The sequence below is a fragment of the Leiobunum rupestre genome, chromosome 2 (genome assembly GCF_980474605.1).
Source record: "Leiobunum rupestre chromosome 2, qqLeiRupe1.1.hap1, whole genome shotgun sequence".
Lineage (NCBI taxonomy): Eukaryota > Metazoa > Arthropoda > Arachnida > Opiliones > Sclerosomatidae > Leiobunum > Leiobunum rupestre.
The window spans coordinates 13,784,724-13,801,959 of NC_143385.1; the positions used below are offsets into that span (position 1 = coordinate 13,784,724).

The 17,236-nt window shown below is 36.1% G+C and overlaps 2 protein-coding genes across 2 annotated transcripts; one reads left to right on the plus strand and one right to left on the minus strand.

Moving 5' to 3' along the window:
• Positions 1–1,867: 1,867 nt before the first annotated feature.
• LOC149956171 (pancreatic lipase-related protein 2-like) lies at positions 1,868–11,006 on the plus strand. Its single transcript, XM_090165406.1, has 11 exons — positions 1,868–2,026; positions 2,107–2,378; positions 2,782–2,928; positions 6,271–6,379; positions 6,455–6,571; positions 7,147–7,266; positions 7,330–7,382; positions 8,065–8,272; positions 8,346–8,463; positions 8,523–8,705; positions 10,830–11,006. The coding sequence occupies exons 1-11, from the start codon at positions 1,906–1,908 to the stop codon at positions 10,927–10,929; spliced, it is 1,548 nt and encodes a 515-aa protein (XP_090021532.1). The 5' UTR covers positions 1,868–1,905; the 3' UTR covers positions 10,930–11,006.
• Positions 11,007–12,541: 1,535 nt separating this feature from the next.
• On the minus strand, positions 12,542–15,870 carry LOC149956172 (putative serine carboxypeptidase CPVL). The gene is made up of 6 exons (XM_090166790.1): positions 15,550–15,870; positions 13,925–14,148; positions 13,712–13,821; positions 13,431–13,633; positions 12,952–13,245; positions 12,542–12,879 (listed from the first exon to the last, which is right to left on the minus strand). The coding sequence occupies exons 1-6, from the start codon at positions 15,868–15,870 to the stop codon at positions 12,589–12,591; spliced, it is 1,443 nt and encodes a 480-aa protein (XP_090022916.1). The 3' UTR covers positions 12,542–12,588.
• Positions 15,871–17,236: the final 1,366 nt, after the last annotated feature.

Consider the following 17,236-nt stretch of genomic DNA (forward strand, 5'->3'; position numbering starts at 1 on the left):
GAATCGAATATCAGATATTTTTTTTCAAGGCACGTCAAATACCAAATCGAATATTTATAACTTCAAATAATTTGGTCGAATATTTTTAGAACAAAATTTTAAGCCAGTTAACTGATCAAATACCAAATAGTATTTCGAATACCAAATAATTCGACGTATTTGTTTTTGAAATAACTAAATAGTTTGCATATTTGTCAAAAAAATAAAAAAAGTAATTGAAATAACTGTTCATTTTACTTGCAATAGTAAAATACTAAACCAAATGTATAATTTATATTTTATTTTATTTAATAAATTTAAACTATAACACTAAACTTTTTCAAACCAAACTTTTACAAACAAAATTTAAAATACACATTTTTAAAGTTTAACTACCCCAGGTCCAAGTCAGCTAGCGACTTTTATTTTTTAGTAACTACTAACTACAATTAAAATCAAAGGATCTGCTATATTTTTCATGCTTTGCAAACACTTCATTAAAATCTCGAGTTTTTAAATATATGTAAAACACGAACGAGCAGATCTTTTATTACAAATACAAAAATTATATTTAATTTAGTTTATAATAATTTTAAACCAATAATTTAGTGAACTCAAAAATTCAAAACCGAAAAATCCAAAAAGTTACTTACTTTCTCCCAGTTATTAGTTTTGTTTTGAACTTGGTTTACGTTTTAGTTTTACTTTGCTATTCTAGAAAATTCCATAACAAAAAGCACGCGAATAATCTAGCCAATAGGCGCTAGAATAAACAGCTTCTGCCTTTCGCTAACAAGTTTTAATACACACGGCATGAATAATGGACGTGCAAGTTACTCTTTATATGGTCCTTGCCGCTGTGGCCTAAAGAGAGGTGCCAGAAATAAGCACTAGTTCGGAAATTTCACAGTTTTCTCCTCTGATGGCCTTGAAACTCAACAAATTAGAAAAATACCCGCGGTTATTCGACCAGTTTGCAAACTATTTGAAAATACCAAATACATTTTTCCTATCTTTTCGAATATTCGACTATTTAATCAAGAAAAACGAATATTCGCGAACTTTCCCAAGTGCTATTCGATTCGACGAATCGAATATTCGATTTGGTATTCGATCGAATTATTTGGTCTAGCCAAATATTTTGCACACCCCTAAAGATACGGACTTGAATTCCAAACTGAAAGTAATTAGATGCATTCTTACGGAACTATCTACATTATGTTTTTTTGTCTATCAACACGTAAAATAAAGTTATTTTCGACTTAAAATATAAGCTATAACAAATCGAGTAACTTAAACCAAGTTTTTTAAGCTAATTCAGACAATTCTGACTGCGACTGCCTGTTTAAAATTTTTTAAGATATCGCATCGTACAGGTGCCTATAAACCCACAAAACGGTGAAATTATTATCGGTGTGTAAAAATGACATGTTTGAATTTTCCCGAGAATTGAAGGTCGAAAAATTACTGTCGAGCCAATGGCATTAGGTGGGGAAAATATGGGAACTTTCCGACTTCAGCCTTAAGATGCAATAACTGTAGAAGAAAAGTGTTTACAACGATAAGCAGATTTGAAAAATATTGTCACACATTAATCAGTTTGACACCCATTTTTAACGTTGAACGCTATGATTTAACAACAAAAACAAACGTAATAATAAGTATTATGCGAAATCCAACGCTGAATCGCAAATTTTCCACATTTGTAAGCAGAATAATGAAACCTTACATATTTTTCTATATCCTGGCCAAACATAAGTTGAGGATCTTAGTTGAGATTACCGGCGAATAAAACATCGGTGTAGTTTCTCACGATCTTAAAATTTTTATCAATGATATGATATATCAGTAAAATAATATAAAATAAATGCTTCTTTGCCCGCGCTAAAGTGCCACATTCCGTATAACGGTAATCCTACGATAAACATGTCTCCTCGGAGGATTCTGTTCCTTGCGGGATGGCTAACGGCCCTGACCGTTTGTGCCCACAGCCGAGCCGTAGTTACCGACGACTCCGAAATTTTAGAAGTCCATCATCTTGGAAAAAGTAAAGTTTCTATATACATTTTAACCATTTAAGTCTTCAGACAGATTATTTTCAAGTCTTCATGACCTTGTCTCATTTAGGGGCCAGTAAGAAATGTATGGGAGAACTGGGCTGCTTCGAAATCACCAAAGATTTCTTCCACCCTTTGTACCGGCCCATCAACGTCTTGCCCGCAGATCGGGAATCCATAAACACCCAATTCTTGTTATACACCAGGAAGAACACCAAACAGCCCGAAACCATCAGGGCCAACAAAAAGGATATTGACAAATCCTACTTTGTCTCGGAGAGGGATACTAAAATTCTTATTCACGGGTGGATTGACAACCAATTCTTCGCGCAATGGATGAAGGTCCCTTGTTTTTTATTTACAATGCCCAATTCTATTAATTTCTCAAGGATAAGTTCCCAAACATACCGTAAACTTAGATGCTTGCTTTAGCATATAGATATTATTGCTAAACTTTACTCATTTATCGATTCCATTTTTAAACAATTCATCGTATTCGGATATGCAGTTAAATGACGATTTATCATTGATGGTGTACGTATTACAATTCAAAGATTTATGTATTTTGAAATATTATAACTTAACGTAGGCTACCAAAGAATTATAAAACTTATCTCTGGCGTTATAGAAAGTATTTTAAACCAAAAAAGTCCCAAAACAAGTAGCGTTAAGTGATTTTGAAAAGTTTAGCGAGGATTTATGTAATGGTCTGTTAAAGTCCATACTAATAATATGTTAATTACAGGACATGATGAAAGAATTTCTTTTACACGGGGACTACAACGTTATCGTCGTCGACTGGAGCGGTGGTAATAAACTTCCATACACCAAAGCTACCGCTAACACCCGAGTGGTCGGAGCTGAAATAGCTCTTCTCATCAATTTCCTCGTGGTTGGTTTTCATTTAACTAAAATAATCTCGGTGTAATTAAACGTGTAGGGGGAACTTGTATTCGTGTAGATTGTAAAGAATAAAGCTACGTCTACTCTCAGCTACAAGTTCCCGCTACACGTTTTCGGGGGGTGGCTTAAACTGTCTATTGATTCAGGAGTGGAACCATTTTTGTGTGTGAATAATATATATTTTTGTGTGAATAATATATATTTTTGTGTGTGAATAATATATATTTTTGTGTGAATAATATATATTTTTGTGTGTGAATAATATATATTTTTGTGTGAATAATATATATTTTTGTGTGTGAATAATATACATTTTTGTGTGTGAATAATATATATTTTTGTGTGTGAATAATATATATTTTTGTGTGTGAAAAATATATATTTTTGTGTGTGAATAATATATTTTTTGGGTGTAAATAATATATAATTGTGTGTGAATAATATATATTTATGTGAATAATATATATTTTGGTCGGAATACAATATATATATATTTTGGTATGAATACCATATATATATTTTTTTGTGAATACTATATATATATTTTTTGGTGTGAATACTATATATATATTTTTTGGTGTGAATACTATATATATATTTTGGTGTGAATACCATATATATATTTGGTGTGAATACTATATGTGTGTGTGAATACTATATATATATATATATTTGTGTGTGAATACTATATATATATATATATTTGTGTGTGAATACTATATATATATATATATTTGTGTGTGAATACTATATATATATATATATATATATATATATATATATTTGTGTGTGAATACTATATATATATATATATATATATATATATATTTGTGTGTGAATACTATATATATATATATATATATATTTGTGGGTGAATACTATATATATATATATATATATATATATTTGTGTGTGAATACTATATACAGGGTCTTTTTTTTTGCTCGGAAAAGTGTTTTTTTTCAAAAACTATTTATAGTACCGATTTCAAATTTGGAAGGTCAATTCTCTATACCGGGGGACATCAGTTTGAGAAATTTGAGCGTTTTCGGTAATGTTTTTCACCAATTTTGAAAAATTATTTTTCGACCACTAGGTGCGAGATAAAAAAATTCTATTATAAAGTTGTAGGCCGTCATCGAAAACCCTTAAAAATTGTTCACTCGACGAAAAACAATTTATTTATCAGTGAAAATTCGAGCTTGAAAAATTTACAAGTTGGTGAAGCCAAATTACGATTGTTTGAAACGATAATTGAAAAGGGAACAAGTCTAATACAAACGTAGTAGAGTTTTCACACTTGAAAAAATGTACACGTTTGGTTTTTAAATGCAGATATTTTATTCACATAAATTTTTACAAAACATTTTCAATAATATCACCATTGGCTGCAACATAGGTTTGTGCGCGGACAATTAAGTTCTCAAACGCTTTCTCTACCATTTCTGGTGTGACGTCTCGGCAAGCACTGATTATTCGTCTAATGAGTTCCTCCCTAGTTTCAATGGGCGTGGCGTATACCTTTGCTTTAACGAATCCCCAGAGAAAATAATCCAGCGGTGTTAGGTCAGGTGACCTTGCTGGCCAATGCACTGGACCATTTCTCCCTATCCACCTTTCAGGAAACTCGTTGTTGAGGTGCTCAGTTACTTGCCGGGAAAAATGCGGAGGGGCGCCATCTTGCTGAAACCACAACTGACGTCTTTCAGCCAATGGAAGGTCGTCGATTGCGTCACTCAGTTCGTTCTGTAGAAAATGTAAATACCTTTGGCCGTTGAGGTTCGTCGGCAGGAAAAAGGGACCAATCAAACGGTTTCCAACAAGTCCAACCCAAACATTGACCCGTTCAAATTGAACCTGGTGATGATATTCAAAACCCCAATGTGGGTTGATGTCAGACCAAAGATGGCTGTTTTGATGATTAAAGGGCCCATCTCTAGAAAATGACGCTTCGTCGGAGAACAAAACATGGCGCAAAAATTGTCTATCTTCTTGGACAGCATTTAGTAACCAGTTGCTAAATTCATAACGTCTTTGATGGTCTCCGTCAATTAGTCCTTGGTGGAGCGTAGCTCTGTATGGGTGATAGCGATTCTTACGAAGAATTTTCCACACACGATTTGCAGAACAACCCAAATCAGCAGCGGCGTTAGCGCAACTGTGACGAGGATATGCCACAAAGTACGCGAGTACATTGTTCTCGAAGTCTAAATCCGGTTGACCCAATCCGCGAAACCTAGGTTGCAAGTGACCAAATTGATTGAAATCGTGAATTGCTCGTCTTACTGTATTTACAGATGGTGCTCCATTTGGATGTCTTTCTGCGAAGATTTCAGTCACTCTTCTAAGGTTTTGCGCTGCTTCTCCATAGTAAATGGCATCTCGGTACGCTCAGCTACTGAATAACGAGGCATTGTTCGAAATATTATCAAACACTGATAATAATCTCCCAAAGTTTTCCTTTAAATACCCAATGCATGTTTAGGATTGACCTATAGCCTCGTGTGTTTTAAATCCGGTCGTTTTTTTAACCAAAGTTTCAACTGGATTAGGTAATTCGGTTTCAATTATCGTTTCAAACAATCGTAATTTGGCTTCACCAACTTGTAAATTTTTCAAGCTCGAATTTTCACTGATAAATAAATTATTTTTCGTCGAGTGAACAATTTTTAAGGGTTTTCGATGACGGCCTACATTTTTATAATAGAAATTTTTTATCTCGCACCTAGTGGTCGAAAAATAATTTTTCAAAATTGGTGAAAAACATTACCGAAAACGCTCAAATTTATCAAACTGATGTCCCCCGGTATAGAGAATTGACCTTCCAAATTTGAAATCGGTACTATAAATAGTTTTTGAAAAAAAAAACACTTTTCCGAGCAAAAAAAAAGACCCTGTATATATATATTTGTGTGTGAATACTATATATATTTGTGTGTGAATACTATATATATATTTGTGTGTGAATACTATATAAATATTTGTGTGTGAATAATATCTTTGTGTGATTAATATATTTGTGTGAATAATATATTTGTGTGAATAATATATTTGTGTGAATAATATATTTGTGTGAATAATGTATTTGTGCGAATTATGTATTTGTGCGAATTATGTATTTGTGCGAATTATGTATTTGTGCGAATAAAATATTAGTGCGAATAATATATTAATGCGAATAATATATTAGTGCAAATAATATATTAGTGCGAATAATATATTTGTGCGAATAATATGTTTGTGCGAATAATGTATTTGTGTTAACAATATATTTGTGTGAATATTATATATTTTTTGTGTGAATAATATATATTTTTCTAATTATAAATAGGACAATTACTCCTTAAACCCCAAGACAGTCCATTTGTTGGGTCATAGTTTGGGGGCTCATATCTTAGGGTACGCCGGCGAAAAAGTTAAGGATTTAGGAAGAATCACCGGTAAGCTGCTTTAAATTTGCATTCTTTTTTTAATAAAGAAAAGGAAAACTTTGACTCGTAAATTTATGTGCGCAGCCATGGACCCAGCGGAACCTTATTTCCAAAATTTGCCGCCATCGGTTCGTATCGACCCCACTGACGCTCTTTTCGTAGATGTCATCCACACAGACTCCAAGTCCATTTTAAAACTCGGTAGGACTTTCTGAAATTATATAAATACCCCTAAAATGGAAATAAGATGTTTACAAGTTTTAGAGATTTAATACGTAAATGGGAATCAGTGGCGGACTGGTGACATTTTAGTTTGGTAGGCTTTAGAGAGCTGTATGCAAACGGATTTTTACCATTTACCATGGTAATCAAGGATATAACGTGGGAATGGTAGGGGATCAAATTGATATCTTATTTTCGTTCAGGGAATTAATGGAAAAGGGAATGTTTTTTCCCACATGTCGCAATACTTGGTATTAGGAATGGGAATTGTGGCACTTTTAGGGAATGGGCGATAATGACAAAATGTATATCAAAAAGGATAGTTATGGATATTGTTTCAATGGGTTTGGGCGGGAATGTTAATGTTTCTTCCTTCAAGCAGCATTAAACTTCTATCCAGCACCCAAAGAAAAGTTTCGTCACGGCCCTTAGAGATTCTACTCACCTAACCAGTTCACCTCAGTGACAATGTTAAATAAAAAATTGGCCTTAATCCTGCAGGAGGGTACTTGTACATATTATGAATTATATTTGTAATGGGTTATTATTCCCAGGTCTTGGCATGAGTCAACTTTGCGGACACGTGGACTTCTTCCCCAACAATGGAAATAGTCATCCCGGCTGCTCCATAGTGCAAGGAGGACTCAAAATTCTGACCGAAGGTCTTGTTGAAGGTACGAAACGCGCGTCGTCCGTTCTTAGATTTTTATTAATATTGAACAACTTACATTCGTTAGCAACCAGAAGATTTATTGCTTGTAACCATCAAAGAGCTGTCGACTTTTTCATGGTAAGATCTTCGAATATTTATCCGCGTTGTTTAAGTTTCGTTTAAAAGCAGAATGTTTTAATATACCTCTAACGAGAACTCCGAGAGAGATATTCATCTACGCGATTAACATGAAACAGGCTCCAGCCAGTTTTCCATATGAGCGAATCTCTCGGTAATTGGCGGATGTGTGCACCGCTAATTCACGATGAAAAATGTACAAATTACCCTCCATAGGGATATTTACTTATTTATACAAACCATATTTTCACGATGTAATAGTTTCAGAAAATTGGAATGATAGAATGAGCTCTGCACTATTTTTTTATTTATTTTGATAAATCAGATGGAACTTGAGAAGGTACATGTATCAAGCAAATAACAGGATAGAGATTTGAGTATTTCTCTTGTAAGAGATATATTACATATTTATGTTAAAACTAATGCTCTGACGGAGACAATGAATATCCACACTAAACCAAGAACATATATCTACTACTAGGAATGATTATCCAGTACACTTTGGGTAAATCGTAGATGTACGAATGAAAAAGTTTTAGCCCTTCAGGATCCGCAACGAATCAGAGCATTTACTTACCTTATCTCCGCCTATCACGAACCGTCGTGAATAATCATTCGTAGTTTTTGATACGAGTCTCTGTCTGAACCTACTTCCACATTTTCTCAATGAACTTAACATTAGGATTCCATCAACGACAATGAATGTCGCGCATTGGCCTTCAGCTGCGCCGACTGGGAATCGTTCAAAGACGGACGTTGTTCTTCGTGCGGTGTGAACGGCGAGAGGTGTGCCATCATGGGTATCGACGCCATCGATTACAAACCTTTCGTCAAAACAAACGACTCCCAGAAGTTTTACACAATCACCGGATCTAAGTCACCGTTTTGCTGTAATTGCCTTTTCCGCGTTTCTATTTTCATTTCTACGAAACTAATGAACGTGACATAAAAATCCTTGTTTAGCATTCATGTATCAAGTACAAGTGAAACTTCAAAATTCGAAAGGAAAATCCCGCAAAGGAAGCTTGAAAATGACCATCAGAGGGTCGAAAAGAACTGAAACTTTCAACGTAGCCCAAGGGTAGGTGGAAGGTTACGCGTAAACGTGAACTCCGAATACTTATGCACTTCCTTTTAAAGAAACATTGACTTGTACCCTGGAGCTATTTACAACCATTTGCTGACGACTAGTCAAAACCTAGGAAACATCGAAAGTGTCTCCTTCTCTTGGGATAGGTCTACGTGGGTCATCGGCTCCATCATCAAGCAGTATATCTACGTCGAAGATATTAAAATCACCCCATTGAACGAGCCCGACGTTAAGTAAGTTCCCGTTGGATTGTAACAAGGTTGTAAAGAAGTTACAATGATAGCAAGAATTAATCCTGGTACCTAAAAATATTGGACTGCAGATATTCTGACACCCTATACCCTCCCGTAATTTATAGCGAAAGCTCAATTTGATTTATCGCGATACTCTTTCACGTGAACGATCACCATCTCTATTTTTACGGTATCATGTCGGTACGCCGTTGGTTTTTGGGACGACGTCTTTTGGCCAAGGGGTGTTTTTGCCGAATGGTTACTGCTTTCGGCTGTTTTTTTATTTGAGCGTATAGGAAATAATTTTACGAACGACCTGCCTAGGTCTAAAAAAACTAGGATGCGTTTCAAGTTTGGTGTAGATCGTTAAAATAGCGAAATAGTCTAAAATATTCGTGTGGCGTTTCTGCTTATTCTAGTTTTCTTTAGCGAGATTAAAATTTAATCGAATGTTATTGTCATTTCTATTCTATGCCGCTTGTGTTTGTTTACGGTTTGATAAATACAATTGTTCTTGGTTTTTGTATTTTTTTCCGTTTTTAATTGTTCTTGATTTAGAGATTTCGCTGTTGTTCTTAATGTTTTATCTGCGTGGCAATATGTTGCCAAACAATATTCTCGGCTTAAATTTCCGTCTGCGTTGGGGCTCGTCGGTGTTTCGACCGTCGGTTTAGAAAACCATTCGCTAAACTCAGTACCGGATATACTGAAAGTAAGTCCCTAGGCAGATTTTGGTGGGGGCCTATGATTATTTATTTTCATTTATTAAAAAAAAACTTCAGTTGGTGGGGCCCATAGGCCAGTGCCTAGTAGGCATAGTCTGGCATCAACATTGGTTAAACTGCCATCGGCGGAGGTGCATCGGCGTAAATGTTGGTTGGCGTAGTTGCGCATCGGTCTAAAATCCTACGGCGTCGGCACACGTCGGCGTAAGGGCCTTCGGCGTAGACATTCGTTGGCGTATTGACCGTCGCTCTAGGTGCAGTGATGTAAATGGTGTCAGCGGCGTAAAGACATGGAACCATGTTTACGTTTCGAATCTAAAAAGCAGACGAACACTGCGAATACCCCGTATTTTTAGGAATCTGAATTTATTCTCGATGATATGCAATACATATAGGAACGTTTTCAGGGGAAATATATTTACATTATAGCATTTTTAAAATAATATCAATAAGAATAGTAATTATGAAAAAATATCACCGAAGAGTTTTCAAAAGTTATTACGCAATCAAGGTTTAGCCCAGCACAAAGCATCCTAGTGAATCAAATATGGCCAACCCGAAATATACTACTAAAAAGGACGATTGCAAGTCTTTTTCAAAGCAGGGTGTGTCAGCGTAGGATAAAGGTTAGGTCCAAAAATTAACAATAAAATAATTGGAAGTTTTAAACTTATTGTTATTTTGTTACTTATGATTATACCATTAGTTGTAAAACTTGAACATTTTCATAAACCTTCCAAATTAATATCGCAGAGAAAATGTGCTCGTACCTACCGTAGATTACATCGTTTGATAATTGTCGCCATACCAATTTTATTCTACCAACTGGCAAACTCGGCAAATACTAAAAGTAGCAACGGTTCCGAATGGTTAAAAAATCCTCTCGCAACCCAAAGAACTATTTCAAGCAAAATACCTTGAAACTCATTAAGTTACCAGAACACTACGAAAACCTAGACCTAGCCATCGGTTCGGGAATTTAATAGACCCATTTGAAAAAGACAAGATGACGGAATCCGTAGATAATGAACTTGAAAATCGTTGCAACATTTAGTTGCTTTTGATGTAGCATTTTCACATTGATTTGTTTGAAAGGCCAGTTGGTGATATTAATTTGCACAATTTCTGATTATTTGATAACTCTACTTAAGTTATCAATAAAATTACAAGCACCGCCACCACGATATATCACTAATAAGAATTAACACGGTTAAGTATGAGTTTAAGTAAATTTTATGTAAAACCATGTGAAGCAGAGGCTTTTTTATTATATAAAACTTAACAATATCAATTTACGGTGGTACTGAAAGAAAAAGGTTTGGCTGGGCAGCTTCAAATTGAGGAATCCTTAACTGAGAGTAGTTATCTAAAATCTAATCTTCTTTTGTTTAATTCAAAGGCTTCGGGAACAAGAGAGCAAAAAATTCTGCGCCAAGGCAAAAGGTGAATTGCAATCCGGTAAATCGTTCGATCTGTTTCCTACTACTAAAGCGTGCTAAGGTGATGCCACAAATGGCAACGAGAACAGAATTATTTAAAATTATGTAAAATAATATATTAAAAAATATAAATAATATTTCATTCGAAATTCTTTCTCATTATACGAACAATTTTTCACTTCATCTAGTGATATTGGGAATTTATTATTATTAGTAATATGCTTTTTAAGGTCGTATACACAGTAAGATTAGGTTTGTTTGTGTTAGGATTTGTGTGACTAGAAGTATATGATATGTTTTTACGAGAGAAGTATCCATCTGTTGAGGTTATTCACTTGAAACACGAAACGTCACAGGCTCCGTTAAATTTGCTAAATAGTTTTCGGAATCTATTTCGTACGATATGGTTTATAAATAAGTACTCGGTGTTATTTTACATTTTACATATTTAAAGTAACTAGTGAGTCGTGATGCGGTAAAAACATCTATGGTTCAGAAAGAAATTGGCGACCACTTTAAATTCGTAAGGGATTACAAGCTTCTGGTGCAACGGAATAAATGACTTGTAAAATGTATGTGTTACCCAGCCAATAGCCATAGCCGTTAGTTCAGCAAATATCTTTCAAGTGATTTTAATAATTGTTTATTGTCTGTAAATTGGTATATTTTAATAAACAACATCACTTACAGAAGCGCAGCTAAGAATTAAATCTAGTTAAAAACTATGCTCAGCAGCAAGGTTGAATAGGCCATGGGGATGTGGTACTGTTTCATTGCGAAGGAATTTTCATTCCGAATAGTTACTAAGATAACCCCAGCAGCCCAAGCTAGTCCAAAATGGATTGGGAAGTGGTAGGGAATTCGGTAAATGGCCTTGGTCGGCAGCCTACCAAAATTTGACCTTTTTAAAAGATCCATTTGTTGTCGGAATATGGTAAGATTTTTAATAATCTGTTACAGTCAGTGCCTAAGCAGTACAAAAGCGTTGGTCCCACGTGGATGGTAAATTGTCCACTCGATGGGTCGGACGTCCCTCTTGTCGTTTATCCAGAAACTGGTAGGTTCGACAATCTGCCAACAGTTAAGTTGGACGTTGGGCCAACCTTATTAGCATTAAATGCGATGGCGCACACTATTGAAACTGAGTCTCTAAGCCCAACGGTTCTCGAGATAGAATTTGAATGACCTTCAGGGCATGAGTTTTGTTTCATCCAATGACCCTCTGCGCGTGCTATGCTATGACACCCTGTAATTTAAGTATTTGTGGTTTTGTGCTTACCTGCTCTCTGCTAGTAGCTGGGTTATCTTCGGAGTATAGATGACGTTACTGACAAAAATGTTGGCCTACACTACATGAAGTTAATATATCTTATGAGGAACTCACATTTCGACGTATGAGTTTCTTAACTGGTTTATTTACATTTTAGTAATAATAACTGTCACTTCTAGTCATTTTTCAATGTATTTAAAAAATAACATTGAAAAAATCCTTTTGATACTTATAAAATAAATAAATTAAAGTACAACTTTGACTATAGCAAAGCACTCGATACTATTCAGTATTTTACAATGCTGTGTTTCCAAAAATGCTTGAATAATAATCAGCGCTTTTAGATACCTATCTTTAAATTAAGTAACTTACAATTTACTTGTTTGATCAAATAATTTTTTTTACTTTCAACCCTTTACTCTGCAATCTTTTTATAATATGCAAACTCCCTAGTTTTCAAACGATATATCCCGTAGAAAGCGTCTAAGCAAATCGAAAACGCGTTTTGGTTGGTCAAATGTACAGAGGTGTCCACCACCCCTGACCATCGCGTGGTTGAACGCGCCAATACTTGTCACGTATCCGGCCACTTCGATGTCATCAGATTCTACCCGCCAAATCGTCCGATTGGCGTCTAGATACTTTTGGTAATCACGCCACGTTTCCATTTGCTCTTGTAACATGGACACACTCGCGTAATAAGTAACCAGCATATCTTGTCCTCCGTAAAACAACAGAGTCTGCAATCAGAGTGGAAAGGCAAAGTTAGGATGCCCTAAAATCTAATATTTCGTTATACCAATGATAATTACTTTATAATCGTTCATCAACTCTCCAAATTCGTTCGTAACGGATGTTATGTTTTTGTAATATCTCGTGACCTCGTGTCCATCGTTGAATATGACATTTCCAACGTGCAAGGACCTTCTAACTCCGGCCAAGGACAAATAGTGGCTGTACGTGGCTATGTTTCCGGGATCCAAAGTATAGCGGAAGTTCGTGGGAGTTAGGTAACCAGTTGCTTCGGTGAAATAGGTTGGAGTTGAGTCATCATTTCCTAAAATCAAAGCTTTTATCTGGTTGATGGCCTCGTCTTCTCGTTGTTCCTTTAACAAGATAAACCTTCAATTTAGTCTGTCACGGCAAATGGAAACCACAAATTTCTCCAAAAGTGATTTGCTCCTTTCACACGGAGCAATTCGTGTTGATCAACAATTGTTCTCTCGAGTGAAAAGACCCAAACTAATATAATTTCGGTCTTTCGCTTAGCAGACTACAGGATTAATCGAACCTTTATCAAACGATATATCTCTTGCTCTTGCTCAGTGAAATTAAGCCGTTGTTGATAAGACAGTAGACCATTATCGTAAAGCAGGTCACCCCATCGCGTGTTCTCAAAACTTAACGCTGGGTTTCCAAGAAACAAACCAGTTAACTTGATTCCGGACGGTTTGAGTTCATCGATTCGTTCTCCCAATTTGGTTGCAAATCGTCCTTGTGAAATAACCGAAATAAAAACAATGTAAATCTGTCCACAAAGGACCACAATACTTTACTTGAAACCAAGAATACCTCCAAATGATTGCCCAGACAAGTAGAAGTTCGTTCCTTGGAGTTCAGGATACAATGCAAATAGCTGAGTTATAGCTGAATAGAGATTGTCCGTTACATCTTCTGGGTTTCTAATGTTGAAATTAACAATATTAAATAAATTTGTATTTAAAAACACTGATATTGTATAATTCTTTGTAGCGTGCCTATAAACAGTTGGGTGATCATACTTACCTACTGATTCCCTCTTCGTCTCTTGTAAAGCTGAAACCCGCAAGAACGGGGTTATCTATGTAAATAACATTGCACAGCCTAACCCAAGTCCATTCTCTCATACGAACATAGCTTTTATCGTAGATAACGTAAGGTCCGCTTTCCATGAAGCTTCCGTAAAGCGAAGACCAGCCTGGTCCACCTTGAAACCACACCACAGTGGGACTGTTCTTTGGATCGGCTTCCTAAAAATAACGGATAACATAATAGATTAGTCATGTGATAAGTTGAAGATTCCAAAATTATACTTTTTGATGCTAGTGTATTTAAAAATAGCATAGCGAGTATTATAATAATAATAGTTAGTCTTAACTTGTACCTTCGCCTTGAAGGCCTATCGGCCGAAGTACCGCGTATTGGTTTAATTTCATAAATAAATATATTTTAGTTTCCCCAAATGTTGTTGGTCTTTTTTAGCTCTTCAACCGTTTTCATAATAATAATAGGCAATGTTCATAAACTACACTGCAACAGCCCTGAGGTCCTTTCACCAGAGAGACAGGGAAGGGTCGTGTTTAGCCCTGCCACAGATAACCACTAGCGTCCCTACATTCACTTCTACTTAAAACTTCCACAAGTTTTAATGGGAAGATAAAACCGAAGTACTTGGAGGAAAGCCCCGTTAACCGCAGGGAAGATAGCTTGAAAAGAAAAGGCAGAAGGTAGTTCGTAGGTTTTCATCCAGTACCACAAGCTGGGATAGAACCCTGATCCTCTTGCTACGAGGCAAGCGCGCTTACCACACCTCTATCGTTTTTTGAATATCCAATTTTTTAAATCGTCGTATTTCGGACACCTGAATTTTCAAGGGAGAATGCTTCTAAACGACACTTTGGTATGGGACATTAATCGGATTTATAATAGAAAATCAAAGTAACGTCAAGAATGTATTGAAGTTACTAAGAATATTTCAGCATAGCATTAACCCCTGGTACCATCCTCACAGCTTTTGTGGAAAAAGTTCGTCTGCATTTAAGCGGCATTCAAAGTCATACCATATAGCAAACGTGAATGGGAAAGCAGACGAATTTAAGCTACAAAGGCTGCGAGGATGGGAATCAGAATCCTGTAGTCCAACATTCTTAGTAACTTCAATACATTCTTGGTAACGTTTATAAGCATTGGACGTAGTCTCATTGCGAGTTGTCTAATTGTAGCAAGCGTTCGTCCTACTCGTTTTCTTAATGTCTCTAATCATTCCTAATAGAAAATATGAATTATAGTTGTTACATGGGAAGCGACGTAGCAATGCCGACTCATTGTAAAAAATACCAATTTGAAAAGACGTTTTTGCACGCCTTACATGTCTTGAGCAAACACCCAAATTTCCCCACTTTTCCCCCATAACATAACATTATTAAAGCAGTCAATAGGTGTTTCCATAAAATGGTGGTTCTTCCGTATTTTTTCTACGTCACAAGGTCTAGATTTTATATAAGAAAAAAAATAGGGCACTGGAACCACCAGAGGAACTTTAAGCTGAGCTTCGACTCGTGACGCCAGAAATAACATTTTTATATTTCGATATTTCTACTTTTTATTTTATGGAAACAGATATTACCGCAAACATGATAATAATTTCTTACTACGGTTGGGAAATACCAGAAGAACAAATTTGAGTCGTAGGTTTTGTTTACAGTGATGAATCCAGAGTAGCTAAGAAGTTGAACCGGAGCGTTGGGCAACGGTCCAACTCTACTCAAAAATCGAGCCTTTTCAATTTCACCAGATTCCAAATAAGGACTCAAGAATAACGGTTCACCAAACTCCAAACCTTCTTGAATCGGTTCACTTTTGATGAAATAAGACGGAGCTTGCAAAAAATGTCCTATCACGACACGGAAGCAAATTAAAAATAGAGCTAGGTGTACGAAACCACTCGATGAAGCAAAGATCTGGCGTGCCATGATTGAGTAGGAACGAATGCTGTCCACACTGGTTATATAGCAATATATGTTGAGATAGCGAAAATAGGTTATTAGGTTGAATAATATGGGGATTCAATTTCACAGTCACTCATAAAAGAAGGTTAACTTGATCGTCCATTGTTTTCGACTCGCCGTTTTTGTTTCGCTGACGAATAAAACTGATTTAAATATAGAATATATTGACGCAATAAGCTTAACCAAAATTATCGTATAGAATTATGCATGCAATGAGGTCAGCAATCACCGTGACGCACCTGGTGTACTAGAAAAACACAGGGGTGCAAGAAATGAATAGGATCAAGCAGGGAATTTATAAAACAACTAATTCCCGAGTATCTCCGAAACTTGTTGAGGTTAACGGCGATAGTAAGTGTAGGGAGCTGTTGGCTCGCGTGGCATGCAGGGCTTTCCACCACCCTCCTACGCATTGTAACCCGGCCACCTGAAATAATGGCTTCAAAAGTCGCTTGATGACTTGACCCAAGGTGGTGCCTAGGGAATTAGCTTAGCTGATTATTATTAAAACTAATTATTTGAGGTTTGGGATTAAGCACCAGTAGGCGTTACATTGCGTATCAAAGGTTTCTTACTTTTGCTTAAATATTTCGTAAAGAAAATAGCTCATTCCAAATTGTTGAAAAATCAAAAGACGTTTTGTAGCGGTTAACCAATTACGTCACGAAAAGAAATTCCATTTCCACTCCCCCTCGCCACTAATATTCGGACCCCTTTAATTATAATAGACTACTTTTTACCTCTCCGAGGGTACTATGTAACCTAGGAGGGGTTATACAATCACCGTGTCTGTGTGTGTGTGTGTGGGAGTGTGTCTGTCTGTGTTTGTGTGTGTGTGTGTGTGTGTGTGGGTGTGTGTGTGTGGGTGTGTGTGTGTGGGTGTGTGTGTGTGTGTCTGTGTGTGCAATTTTGATAGAAAGAGTAATCACTCCGTACGCAGTTTCTTTGAAATTAAATTGTGGCAAAACTGCAGTGACGGTGAGCGTTAACGGATAGTATTTGCGTTTGGGGTGTTTTGGTATTTTGTTCGTCAACGCTCACTGTCGCGACAGTTGTGACTTAGTAGTCATTTTCGTTAGTTTGCTGTTGTTATGTTAATGTATATTGTGCATTTGTAACGTGTTGTGTTTTTGTAACGTTTATGTAATGTTTGTTTTTCGTACATGTGTGTATTCTACTCTCCAACGTCTATGTATTGACTTTTCGGACGGACCGTATGCTGAGGGTTACGATAAACGTATCAACGTCCATAAAGTGGGGTGTCCACCAAATGTTCACGGTTTACGTCCTATTACCAAATTGCGATCGCATCGGACCGGTTTTAAACCCG

What these genes read in the sequence shown, in the direction of transcription:
- LOC149956171 (XM_090165406.1), top strand. Translation starts at nt 1,906, where the DNA reads ATGTCTCCTCGGAGGATTCTGTTCCTTGCGGGATGGCTAACGGCCCTG. An exon ending in TTCTCATCAATTTCCTCGTG is followed by an intron (nt 2,929 to 6,270) that starts GTTGGTTTTCAT and finishes AATTATAAATAG; the next exon opens with GACAATTACTCCTTAAACCC. An exon ending in ATCTAAGTCACCGTTTTGCT is followed by an intron (nt 8,273 to 8,345) that starts GTAATTGCCTTT and finishes ATCCTTGTTTAG; the next exon opens with CATTCATGTATCAAGTACAA.
- LOC149956172 (XM_090166790.1), bottom strand. Translation starts at nt 15,870, where the DNA reads ATGGCACGCCAGATCTTTGCTTCATCGAGTGGTTTCGTACACCTAGCT. An exon ending in GACGAAGAGGGAATCAGTAG is followed by an intron (nt 13,822 to 13,924) that starts GTAAGTATGATC and finishes TTTCAACATTAG; the next exon opens with AAACCCAGAAGATGTAACGG. An exon ending in GTCTGGGCAATCATTTGGAG is followed by an intron (nt 13,634 to 13,711) that starts GTATTCTTGGTT and finishes TTATTTCACAAG; the next exon opens with GACGATTTGCAACCAAATTG.